General features: G+C 47.1%; 1 protein-coding gene across 3 annotated transcripts; it reads left to right on the top strand.

Annotated features, from left to right (window-relative positions):
• The first annotated feature begins 1,549 nt into the window (after window positions 1-1,549).
• ctxn2 (cortexin 2) lies at window positions 1,550-12,175 on the top strand. Of its 3 annotated transcripts, none has more exons than XM_072282268.1 (4): window positions 1,550-1,835; window positions 3,455-5,146; window positions 6,319-6,496; window positions 11,849-12,175. In XM_072282268.1, the coding sequence occupies exon 2, from the start codon at window positions 3,503-3,505 to the stop codon at window positions 3,746-3,748; it is 246 nt and encodes an 81-aa protein (XP_072138369.1). In that variant the 5' UTR covers window positions 1,550-1,835; window positions 3,455-3,502; the 3' UTR covers window positions 3,749-5,146; window positions 6,319-6,496; window positions 11,849-12,175. The 3 variants fall into 3 exon arrangements, with proteins under 3 accessions (XP_072138369.1, XP_072138368.1, XP_072138371.1); XM_072282267.1 differs by having other exon boundaries at window positions 1,552-1,775; window positions 11,849-12,174; XM_072282270.1 differs by lacking the exon at window positions 1,550-1,835 and adding an exon at window positions 1,864-2,047.
• Window positions 12,176-12,737: the final 562 nt, after the last annotated feature.

Here is a 12,737-nt window from a genome sequence, read left to right as displayed (position 1 = left end):
CAGCGTCTATGGAGAGGAATAAAGAGATGACGTTTCGGGACGAGACCCTTCATCAAGATTCAACAATGATGTTGATGGAAGGTTCACAAAGATAACAAGGGAAAAAAACATTTCCACTCACCAGTAAAATTTGTAACTCAACAAAAGAATACAATTAACTATTTGTTCATCGCAGTTTCAGGCAGAGGCCAGCCAGAATCAGTGGAAGCAGAATCTATGTTAACATTTATACTATTTATAAAATCCAGCCCTCTGGTTTTTATTGGCCATCCCTATCTGCTTGAGACCAACCTTCCCTCTAATTTTTTTTTACAGCTGCGTGGACCAACCTTTGCACTGAGCAGAAAATGTTTACACGGCCTAAAAACTGTGCGGCACTTTAAATATTTAAACATTGAGAAAATTCCAGCTGCGTGGCAACAAAGGCTATGTGCGCGGGAGCATTTCAGCTACTGCGCATCCGTGTTCCTGTAAGGCATAGGGGGAACAGTACTTGAGATGGTGGTGGTGAACCAGAAACTTAACCCACTGGAGTCCTTCTAGTGAAGGTATTCTGCGTAACTGTGGTGATACGTTTCCAGATCAGGATGGTGTGTGACTTGGAGAAGAACCTGTGGCTGGTGGGAGTTCCTGTGCAGTGGCTGCCCTCCTTCTTGTTGGTAGGGATCTCAGGTTTTGGAAGAGTTGTTGGAGTAGCCTGGGCGTTTTGTAAATGGTACACACTGCAGGTGGCATTAAGGGCAGTAAATGTTTAGGAATGGAGTAAAAAGCAGGAGAGTGGTTAAATCTTTCAGTATCACAGAATGAAAACAGGGCCTCCAATCCATCAGGTCAATGCTGATTATTCAGCACCCAGTTACAATGAGCCTAAATAATCCCATTTTATTCTCCGCACATTCCTATCAATTCCCCCCCCCCCTCCCAGATTCTCCAACGCACTAGGGTCACTTTACAGCAGTTAACAGCTCACCAATTCCCCACGTCTTGGGGAGGTGGGAGGGAAACTCGAAGCACTCGGGGCAACCTACACGCGGTTCTAAAGCCACACAGATAGCACCCACGGTCAGGATCGAACCGGGGTCACTGGAGCTCTGCAGCTCACGCTGTACCGGCTGCACAGCTGTTCCATGGGCACTGGGAGGAACAGGTGGCAGTGGATGCCCTGCACCCCTCATTGCGTTGCTGGAGCAGGGCAATGTCAACCAAGCCCAGCATACCCGACCCCTCCCACCTCCCAGCTTTGCGCCCCTAAACCCTCTACCTCATCTGGGGCTGTCCGCTCCTCTGTGGAGGAGGGGTGTTGGGCTTCTTCATAAAGAAGGAGAGCAGGGGCAGGAACTGCTTTCAGTCACCAGCCTGCACTGGCATAATCATCTCCGGCCAGATGGCGATGAGGCGGAGAGATGCCAAGGTACCAGGTGCGGTGCAGAGCGCAAGCTGATCGGTGGAGTGGGGTGGGGTGGGGTGGGGTGGGGTGGTGGGGGGGAGGAGAATGGGGCTCCCAGGATGGGATGAGGGAGCGGTGACAGCCAGCCCCGCCCCCCCCACCCAGGTTACCTGGCCCGCCTGTGCTCGTCAGATGGCCACGCTGATACAACCTGCTTCACTCAGGCTGCAGACTCGGGCAGGGCAGGGACGGGGCTCGGTTCCCCCCTGCCCGCCGCCGCAACTTCACAGACGGTCGGCGGGAGACGGACGAGGGTCCCGGGGACCGGACACCGGCTGCGGAGAATCAGCGAGCGTCTTGGACACTGCCGCGGGTCTACTGGACGACGGTAGGAGACGGACCGAATACCGGCGGCAGACAGATGCAGCTCCCAGGGGCGGTGCATCAGGTGCGAATGCCCCGCCTGCACTGACCCGGTGCCGGGGACGGGAGCATGACGGCGGCCACTCTGCTTCCAGTGTCCGCCGGCCGAGCTTCGGAGATGGCGGGCAGGGTACAAACTTTGGCCTGAGTCGCCGCTGCGGAAGGTGGGTCCCCGGCCGGAGGGGACCGAACGACAGCGGGGCCCCAGGCGGCCGCCGCTGTGCAGATGCGCAACAGGTCAGCTGGAGCCGGGAGCGCCGCTGTCTGTCTGCGGGGCTGCAGCTACCGGCCACGGGGCAGCACGGTACCGGTACCGGTAACCTGGTCTCTCTCATCGCCTCCCTCCCCACTCCTTCCCTCATCGCCTCCCACCCCACTCCTTCCCTCATCGCCTCCCACCCCACTCCTTCCCACATCTCCCCCCTCCCGTTCCCCTCTAATCTATCCGTTACATCTCAACCTTCTTCGTCTATACCCCCGCCACCTCTCTCCCCAGTTTGTTATTTCCAAACGCTTCCCATCCAGTTTCTTCTCCGTCCCTGCTCATTCTATTCATTTTCCCCTTCCATCTCACCCTGCAACAATGCCCGTCCCCGTACAGCAATCCATTTCCCCGTGGATCTCTTTCCACCCTATGTCTCCCTGTCCTATTCCTTAACCAAACCCTCCATCCCACTCTACATCGCACTATTGCAGCCCCACCCAATATTTCTCCATCCCTTCTCTTCCCATCCACTTATCCACTCTCTTTTTCCTACACTGCTTCTCGTTCTCATCATTTTGCCTTCTACACCCCTCCCCACCCCCCACCCCCCACCCCCCACCCCCGCATCACTTAATCCCACATTTTCTCAATTCCTTCCCTTTGCCCCATAACTCCTTCAATCACTGCTCACCCTGCCCTTGGCCATCTCAGTGCTCTCCACTCTGTCCATCCTTACTCATCCCCCCATTTACCATCTTGTCCATGAAGAATTTCCCCATCCAGTTCCATCCTCTCCCAATGCATCCATCCAGTTCCATCCTCTCCCACTGCATCCATCCATCCAGTTCCATCCTCTCCCACTGCATCCATCCAGTTCCATCCTCTCCCACTGCATCCATCCCATCCCTTCCCTCTCCTATCCATTGTTTCATCTCGTATCCATTGTCTTCCTCTGTCATATATATCCCCCTTCTCCCTCTGATCCACTCCCCCTCATCACTGTTCAGACCCAGTAACCAGCTGTTTAACTCACTAGTAACCAAGTTTACTAGCTGTTTCAACCGTAACCCCGGGGGGGGGGTGAGTGCACCAGATTTAATGTCTGTGGGGATGACTGTCCTCAGCACGAGCGAGGTTCATGCCCTGAAGCACCACCCACCACCAGCGTGTGTATCTCTAATGACGTGGGGGCTGTTATAGGGTGGGGAAGGGGCTGATGGTGGGATGAAGTACTCTGCAGCTGCAAGGGTGAAGGGAAGCAGAGTTGGAGGTTTTGTGTTCAACAACTGGCAGAGTTCACCCTACACTCTCTCTCCCCCCCCCCCCATAGATGCTGCCTGCCCCTCCGAGTGTTGTGTTACTCTTGCAGAGTTCCAGCATCAGCAGGTGGATCTCCCTTGCCTTTCTCATGCTAATTATGATGTTTTTACTTCCGGCAGATTTAACTCTGACGACATCCGCTCTTCTGAGGCTACAGCCCTGTGACAATGATCAACAATCACTATAACAGCTCCCTGAGCATCAGCACAGGGGGCACCGTGCACACCTACCCACTGACGCTGGAGCAGAAAACTGCCTTCGCTTTCGTGGGCATCTTATTCATTTTCCTGGGCCTCCTCATTGTGCGGTGTTTCCGGATCCTTCTAGACCCTTACAGCAGCATGCCCTCCTCAACTTGGGCAGATGGGATGGACGGGCTAGAAAAAGGGACCTTTGAGTACGCCTTGGCTTGAAATGAAGAGAAGTGCCTTGTGAGTGCATAGACTGCTGTCCAGTCACGGCATCAGGGGATCTGCGGGATCACGGCGGCACTTTCAAAGGACCGAGGTGTCGTGGAGTGGTTCCTACTTTATCCATGAGACCTTAATGCAGGGCATCTTATTGGTGAAGTGTGTCATGGTGTTGAAATATCAGCATTACTTGCTCCTGGATTGGGCTGTTGGGGTTGGTGCTGGAAGCAGATAAGAGGCTTTTAGAGGAACATGTCAACGTGCAGGGACTGGGAGGGATCTGGATCATGTGCAGGCAGAAGAGAGCCTAATTTGGTTTTGTGTTTGGGTCGTGCTATTCTATGTCATTGATTCACGCAATATGGAAACAGGTCTTCCAGCCCCTGGAGTCCACACTGACCATCAACCAGCCACCTCCATTGATCTCATTTTATTGTGTGTGCCAACATCACTCTCCTGTTGGTTTGTGTAGACTGGTGTGGCGGCAGCTTGGATTTGGCAGAAACTTTAATCCTGAATTGTTGGAATTCATTAATGAACCAGCAGGTTTTATAAGTTAATACATTGTTATTATATTGTATTATCATACGAAAAAAGATCTGCCGTTTAGAGCAGTTAGATCTAAGGTCTGAGTGATATTATTTGCAGTGAGTATTATTCATAGAGTTCCCAGTAAAGGTGGGTTAGAAACACTTTATTGTGATCCAGCATATTCTGTGTGAAGATAAATTCAAAGTTATCAGTCAAAAGTATATAGTCTGGTATTACAAATGTGGCTGTATGGTGTCCAATAAATTAATATTAGCATTCAATTTCTGATCTGCATAATCTGTCAAAAGACTGAACTAATTATATTGCCTGTCCATCTCTCTGCTTTATCTTTCCGCTTAAATCATTTTATGCAGAATTGTAAATTTAGGGTTAACAATTAAATGAAAAAACAATACTAAGGTGTCTGACCACTCAGAACTTGCTAATAGCAGAATGTGCTTTTCCATTTCTATACTTATTAGTGAGAGAATAATGTTGGCAATTAAAATCATAGCAAGCTCCAGCTAGATAAAACTGAATGCAAACCAAAGTCAAGGCAGTGAGCAGTGTGACGGTCTTTGCTTCAGATTTAAAGGAAATGGATTTTCTAAATGGCATTCAAATCTTGCTGTGCACAGGTTACAGTTTTCTACTTGCCCCTGACGTGGTAAGATTTAGCAAAAGTTGGTCTTGTATGCAGAGATTTCAATGTGACCTTAGCAGCAGCAAACACAGGCAGGAGCAACTAATCTATTTTATTGCTAAATCCGGGATCCTGCTGTGTGTAAATTGGCTGCCGCTCTGGCCTAGAAAACAACAGGGATACACTTCTAACCTATGAAATGCTGAGGCATTCTAACCGTGTGAAAGGCAAGTCTTCTCTACCTATTTTGGGGCTACATACGTTCTGAAATAAGGGATTTGTTATTTTTCAAACCGAGAAGTAAGAGTGAGCAGTAAATTATCAGAGTAAAAACCTGAAACAAGCAGGTTTGGAATGAGAGACAAATCTGCTCATGTAAAACAACATTTTGAGGGTGGGGCTTGGGGGAGTGGGGGGACAAAGTAAGGCAGCTGAAATGGATTAATAAGGAACAGTTTTGGGGGGGTAATTGGCTTCTGTGTTGGCTTAGACATGAGATTCTGCAGATGCTGGAAATCTAGAGCAACACAGACAAAATGCTGGAGGAACACAACAGGTCAGGCAGCATCTATGGAGGGGAATAAACAGTCAATGTGTCAGGTAGGTCTTCTGGTTTCCTGATAAAGGGTCTTGGCCTGAAACGCCAACTATCTGTAGATGCTTCCTGACCTGCTGAGTTCCTCCAGCATTTTCTTTTTGGCTTGCTTCTTTCTCTCCCCCTCCCAACTGCCCCACTTTTCTCTGAAGATTATTTCATTGCTGACCCAAATTCTCCCCACACAGATGCTGCTTGATCTCCCAATTATTCTCATATAACTCTGCTGCTGCACCATGAGCTTTCTGGGAGGGGTCTTCTGTTTCTAACTCTCCTGGTTACTGTGTTTTTCGTGCCTACACCCCCCCAATCTTTATTTCTCTCCACTTGTTTAAATTATGCTGGGCATCTGGTAGCAGGGACTTTCCAACTCATAACTTAATTACTCTAGTTATGAGTAGTTAATATGCACAAGTTTTAAGTATAACAAAAGTAAAACTGGAAGTATTAATAATTGAAAGTAACCTAATTTAATTACTCTAGTTATGTTACTTTCAGACAATTATTAATATTTGAACTTTTATTTCAGTGTTATATTTAAAACTTGTACAAATTAAAGATTGTTTAATGGCTTACATAATGCAAGAGAGAGAGGTTGCCAGAGTTTAGAGTAAGAGGTTTACTGTTTAAGTCAAACAGAATAACCCACTGTTGTGGGAAAACCTAGCACAGTCCTTATTTTCTATTAAAACAAGTGACATTGATAGATTTGTCTATTAGATAACAACTGTTGCGATGTTGAAATTTGCACTTGAACTATTGCTTTGAAAACCTAATATTTAAATATGATCCATTTTACTTCAGCAAATGTTCTTGTGGTGAAGTGGTCAAATGGCCTGAGGTGTGCTGCAGGTGTGAAGTGGAGAGATGTTCCGTCCATTTTACCTTGTACATTCAGGGAATGCTGAAGTTCTCCTTCACAGCCTCTGGAGATATCGTACATCACCCAGACAGCGTTTGCTTCTGAGGTGCAGGGACTCATGTAAGTCACTGAGCAGAGAGAATGAAAACTAAATAATTAAAATATCCTTCTGCAGTAAATGGATTCAAATGGAAACAAAATACTCTGTGTTGTCAACCGCAGCAAAACGGCAAATGATATTCTGTTGTCCAAATTCAGAAATCCCAGTGTTTCTATATTTGCGTCGACAGTAAGGTGATGATTCACACTTTCCCGTACTCACTTAGATTCCTGTTCCCATCCTCGCTTCCCACTCATTAGGGGTCCCCGTACCCATCTTCCCTCCCCACTCTCCAAGGTCCCCGTCCCAACTCTTCCTTCTCTCACCAGAATCCCCCATCCTGACCCACCCTCCCCCCCTCACCAGGGTCCCCCGTCCCGACCCTCCCTCCCTCCCCCGCCCCCTCACCAGGGTCCCCTGTCCCGACCCTCCCTCCCTCTTCCTCCCTCACCAGGGGTCCCCTTCCCGACCCTCCCTCCCTCCCCCCTCACCAGGGTACCCCGAACTGACCCTCCCTCCCTCCCCCCTCCCCCCTCACCAGGGTCCCCCTTCCCACCCCTTCACCAGGGGTCCCCCGTCCCGACCCCGCTCCAACCTAGTCCGTGCAATTCAAAGGTGTCAGTGTGGCTTTGTCTGCACATTGATGAAACCAAGTACAGGCTAGGCAATCATTTTGCAGAGCATCTGTCTGCAATGGCCATTTCAAACTTCTGGCTGCGTATCATTCAAGCTCCCTTCCCATTCCCAGTCCCAGCCTGAGTTGCCTGTCCTTGGCTTTGTCCACTGCCACAGTGAGGCCAAAGGCAAACTAGCAGAGAAACACCCCGTCTGCTGCTTGGGTAACCTACAGCCCAAAGGTATGAGCATTGATTTTTTAAAATTTAAGGTCAAGCACTCCTCCTGCATTCTCCCCCCCCCCCCCATTACCCTCCCTCACCTAATTCTATCTGCCTCTCACCTATCTGGGCTTATCTTCCCCTGGTTCACTTTCCCTATCTCCTCCCCCACCAGCTTTCAGCTGCCCATCATCTCTTGCTTATCTGGATCCATCTATCCCCTTCCAGCTCCTGTCTCGCCCCTCCTTCTCACCTCCATACTCTTGTTATTTTCCCCCTACACACTCAGCCCTGATGTAGGGTTTTGACCTGAAACATTGAGCATGCTTTGGCTCCACAATGTTGCCTGATCTATTTGAGTTTCTCCAGCAATTTGCTTTTGGTTGCAGAACTTGTCTCCCTTTGAACTTACTTGCTTCACTAGAAATTTTACAATACTATTTTGTAACATCTAAAATTAACATCCAATAGTTCGACACCACCAACAACCCACGTGTGCTGTGTTAACAAAAGTTTACTGCATTATTCCCTTCCCATTATTGGGTATTAGGCAATGGTGTAAACACAAGAAAATAGGAAGACGAGTGTGCCATTCAGCCCCTCATGTGTGTTCTATCACGCTAAATAATCATTGTTGCTTTGGCCCAGGCCTCTCCTCCTGTGCCATTTCACTACACCCTCATTCTCTTTCATAAAAACCTGACTAACCCTTTTAAACCAACCAAGCAGAGTCCACTGCCAAGAAGGCCCACCAGCACCTTTACTTCCTGAGAAAACTAAAGAAATTTGGCCTGTCCCCTAAACCCCTCACTAATTTTTATAGATGCACTGTAGAAAGCATTCTTCTCGGGTGCATCACAACCTGGTATGGAAGTTGTCCTGTCCAAGACCGGAAGAAGCTGCAGAAGATCGTGAACACAGCGCAGCACATCACACAAACCAATCTTCCGTCCGTGGACTCACTTTACACCGCACGCTGTCGGAGCAGTGCTGCCAGGATAATCAAGGACCCGACCCACCCAGCCAACACACTTTTCGTCCCTCTTCCCTCTGGAAGAAGGCTCAGGAGCTTGAAGACTCGTACGGCCAGATTTGGGAACAGCTTCTTTCCAACTGTGATAAGATTGCTGAACGGATCCTGACCCGGATCTGGGCCGTACCCTCCAAATATCCGGACCTGCCTCTCGGTTTTTTTGCACTACCTTACCTTCCCTTTCTATTTTCTATTTATGATTTATAATTAAAATTTTTAATATTTACTATCAATTTGTACTCCAGGGAGCGCGAAGCGCAGAATCAAATATCACTGTGATGATTGTACGCTCTAGTACCAATTGTTTGGCGACAATAAAGTAAGGTATAAAATGCTCCCAATGGTCTGTCCTCCATGGTGTACAAAATTCTAAAGGTTCACCAACCACTGCAAGAAGTTTCTATGCAGCTCAGTTTTAATTCACTTACTCCCTAATCCAGTAGTTATTCCGTGCATTTGAGACTCTCCCAGTACTAGAAACATCTCATTATATGCACCATTGTAAAGGACTTAGTATGGTTGTCTCACAGCTAGAGCTACCCAGATGTTCTCTGGTTCTGTATGTGTAGAGTTTACACATTCTCCCTGTGACCATCCAGAATTCCTTGGGGTCCTTTGGCCTAATGAATCTGCTCCACCATTTCATCATTGCTGATCCATTTCCCTCTCAGCCCCAATCTCCTGCCTTCTCCCTAAATGCCTTCATGGCCTGACTAATCAAGAATCTATCAATCTCTGCCTTAAACATTCCCAAAGGCTTGGCCTCCACAGCCACCTATGGCAACAAATTCCACAGATTCACCACTCTCTGTCTAAAGAAACTCTTCTCATCCTTTCCACATACACTCTATCGAAGCTTTTCAACATTTGGTGGGTTTCAATGAGATACCACCCCACCCCATTCTTCTGAATTCCAGGGAGTACAGTCCCAGGCTCATCAAACACTTCTCATATGATAAATCCTTCAATCCAAGAATCATTTCATGAAGTTCCTTTGAACCATCTCCAATGTCATCACATCCTTTCTTAGATAAGGGGCACAAAACTGATCATAATACTCCAAGTGAGGCCTAACCAGCGCCTTATAAAGCCTGGACATTACATCCTCACTTTTATATTCTAGTCCTCTCGAAATAAATGTTAACATTGCACTTGTCTTCCTCACCACTGACTCAACCTACAAATTAACCTTTAGGGAATCCAGCACGAGGTCTCCCAAGTCCCATTGCACCTCAGAATACTGAATTTTCTTTCCATTTAGAAAATAATCTACACTTTTATTTCTTCTACAGAAGTGCATGACCGTACACTTCCCTCTACTGTACTCCACCTGCCACTTCTTTGTCCATTCTCCTAATCTATCTAAATTCTTCTGTTGCCTCTCTGCTTCCTCAAAACTACCTTCCCCTCCACCTATCTTCGAATCTTCTGCGAACTTGGCCACAAAGCCACCAATTCTGTTATCCAAACCATTGAGGTATAATGTAAAAAGGAGTGATCCCAACACAGACCTCTGTGGAACATCAGTAGTCACCAGCAGTCAACTAGGAAATGCTCTTTTTATTCCTACTCTTCGCCTCCTGCCAATCAGCCAATGCTCTATCCATGCTAGTATCTTTCCTATAATATCAGGGGCTCTTAATTTGCTAAGCAGCTTCATATATGGCATCTTGTCAAAGGCTTTCTGAAAATCCAAGTACACATCCACCAATTCTCCTTTGTCTATCCTGCTTGTTATTTCTTCAAAGAATTTCAACATATTTTTCAGGCAATATTTTTCCTTAAGGAAAACATGCTGACCGGCCCATTTTGTCATGTCCCTCCAAGTACCCCAAAACCACATCCTTAAAGATCAACTCCAACATCTACAAAATGGATCTCATATTCTGATGTGAACAACACACACAAAATGCTGGAGGAACTCAGCAGGCCAGGCAGCATCTATGAAAAAGAATAAACAGTCGAGGTTTCAGGCTGAGACCCTTCTTGAAGAGTGGGGTGACTTTTGCAATTTTCCAGTCCTCCGGAACCATGCCAAAATCTATAGATTCCTGAGAGTTCATTACTAACACCAACATGATCTCTTCAGCCACCTCTTCCAGAACCCTTGACCATCTGGTCAAGATGATGTATCTACCTTCAATTTCCCAAGCACCTTCTCCCTAGCAATTGCAACTTTACTCCTGCCCCCGATACCCTCGAACTTCCAGCATGCTGCAAGTGTTTTCCACAGTGAAGACTGATGCAAAATACTTATTCAGTTCATCTGCCAATTCCTTGTCCCCTATTACAACCTATCCAGCACCATTTTCCAGCAGTTTGATATCTACTCTTGCCTCTCTCTTACACTGTATATATCTGAAGAGACTTTTGATATCCTCTTTAATATTATTGGAAAGCTTACCTTTGTAATCCATCTTTTCCTTCTTTATGGCTTTTTTAGTTGCCTTCTATTGATTTTTTAAAAGCTCTTCTAATCCCCTAACTTCTCTTTAATTTTTGCTCTATTATAGGCCCTCTCTTTGGTTTGAATGCTGGCTTTGACTTCTCTTGTCAGCCACTGTTGTATCATCTTGCCTTTAGAATACTACTTCTTTGGGATGAATCTATCCTGTGCCTTCCAAATTGCTCCCCAAAACTCCAGCCATTGCTGCTCTGCCATCATCCCTGCTAGTGTCCCCTTGCAATCAAATTTCCCTCCACAATCTCTCTGTGACCAGCCATGTTTCCCCAGGGTGCTCTAGTTTTCTCCCATATCCACATGTAACCATTCGTGTTTCCCCAAGGTGATCTAGTTTCTTCCCACATCCCAAAGGTATGCTACAGGTTAACTTTCAAACACGAGGAAATCTGCAGATGCTGGAATTTCAAGCAACACACATAAAAGTTGCTGGTGTACGCAGCAGGCCAGGCAGTATCTCTAGGAAGAGGTACAGTCGATGTTTTGGGCCGAGACCCTTCGTCAGGACTAACTGAAAAAAGAGCTAGTAAGAGATTTGAAAGTGGGAGGGGGAGGGGGAGATCCGAAATGATAAGAGAAGACAGGAGGGGGAGGGATGGAGCCAAGAGCTGGAAAGTTGATTGGCAAAAGGGATATGAGAGGATCATGGGACAGGAGACCTAGGGAGAAAGAAAAGGGGGAGGGGGGAAAAAAGCCCAGAGGATGGGTAAGGGGTATAGTGAGAGGGATAGTGAGAGGGACAGAGGGAGAAAAAGGAGAGAGAGAAAAAGAATGTGTGTATATAAATAAATAACGGATGGGGTACGATGGGGAGGTGGGGCATTATAAGAAGTTTGAGAAGTCAATGTTCATGCCATCAGGTTGGAGGTAATGAGAGTGGTATACCTCATCTTCTTCTACCTTCGGCCATGAACTTATCAATCACCCCTGCTATGGACCACCTGGAGGTCCAAGAGGCTCTCATTACATGCACATGCAGTTCAACTCTTGGAGTGATAATGCAGAAAGTTTGAAGTTAATAACTCGTCTCCTTCTACCTTAGGCCACAAACTTATCAATCAGCCCTGCTGTGGACCACGTCTGCAAAGAAGGGAACTGTATGCTCCACAACCGCTGGACTAACTGTGTACATGTAGGAGGGGACTACGTTGAAAAATAAATGTGCTAAGTTTTCTAAAATTAACTCCTTCTACCTTAGGCCACGAGCTTATCAATCACCCCTCATAGTGTAGAGCCAATGGACGGATTGGCCTCCAGATCGGTTGTTATCAAATTAGTTAAGAACAGAGTGCTGAAAGCAAATTCAAGATTAGGTTTACTTGATAGTAAGACATGCTGAACTGTATTCATTAAATTAAATGATTTGGTTAATGATTTTTTTTACTGTTTGTAAATTTCAGGATTAAACTTTATTCATAATATATGCACGGTAAATAAATTGATACAGTCCTTTCTTTCACCAAGTTGATCTTCTGGTGGCACGGGTGTCCCTGATGCTCTAAACAACTTTTACGCACACTTCGAGGCAAGCAACATAACCAGGGCCACGAAAGCTGCTCTCTTCCCAGGTGAGCAGCCACTGTCTGTTAACAGCAGCAGACGTGGGAAGGACTCCGCAGAGTATCAACCCCCGTAAGGAGGACAGGCCAGACAACATCCCGGGCTGAGTACTCAGTGGGAGTGTGCACAGCCCTGATGTCTTTGCAGGCTTCTTCAACACATCACTCATCCAGGCTGCCGTCCCCCTATGCTGCAAATCAGCCACCATTATCCCTGTATCAAAGAACTCTACACCTTCAGAACTAACCAACTGCCACCTGGTGGCACTGATGCCAATCATCAGGAAATGTTTTGAACGGCTGGCAATGACACATGTCAAAAACTCCATTCCTGCCGCAGTGGACACTCACCAATATGCTTCCCAACAGAAG

Source organism: Mobula birostris, chromosome 18 (assembly GCF_030028105.1).
Source record: "Mobula birostris isolate sMobBir1 chromosome 18, sMobBir1.hap1, whole genome shotgun sequence".
Classification (NCBI taxonomy): domain Eukaryota; kingdom Metazoa; phylum Chordata; class Chondrichthyes; order Myliobatiformes; family Myliobatidae; genus Mobula; species Mobula birostris.
This window is presented reverse-complemented; position numbering and strand designations above follow the sequence as displayed.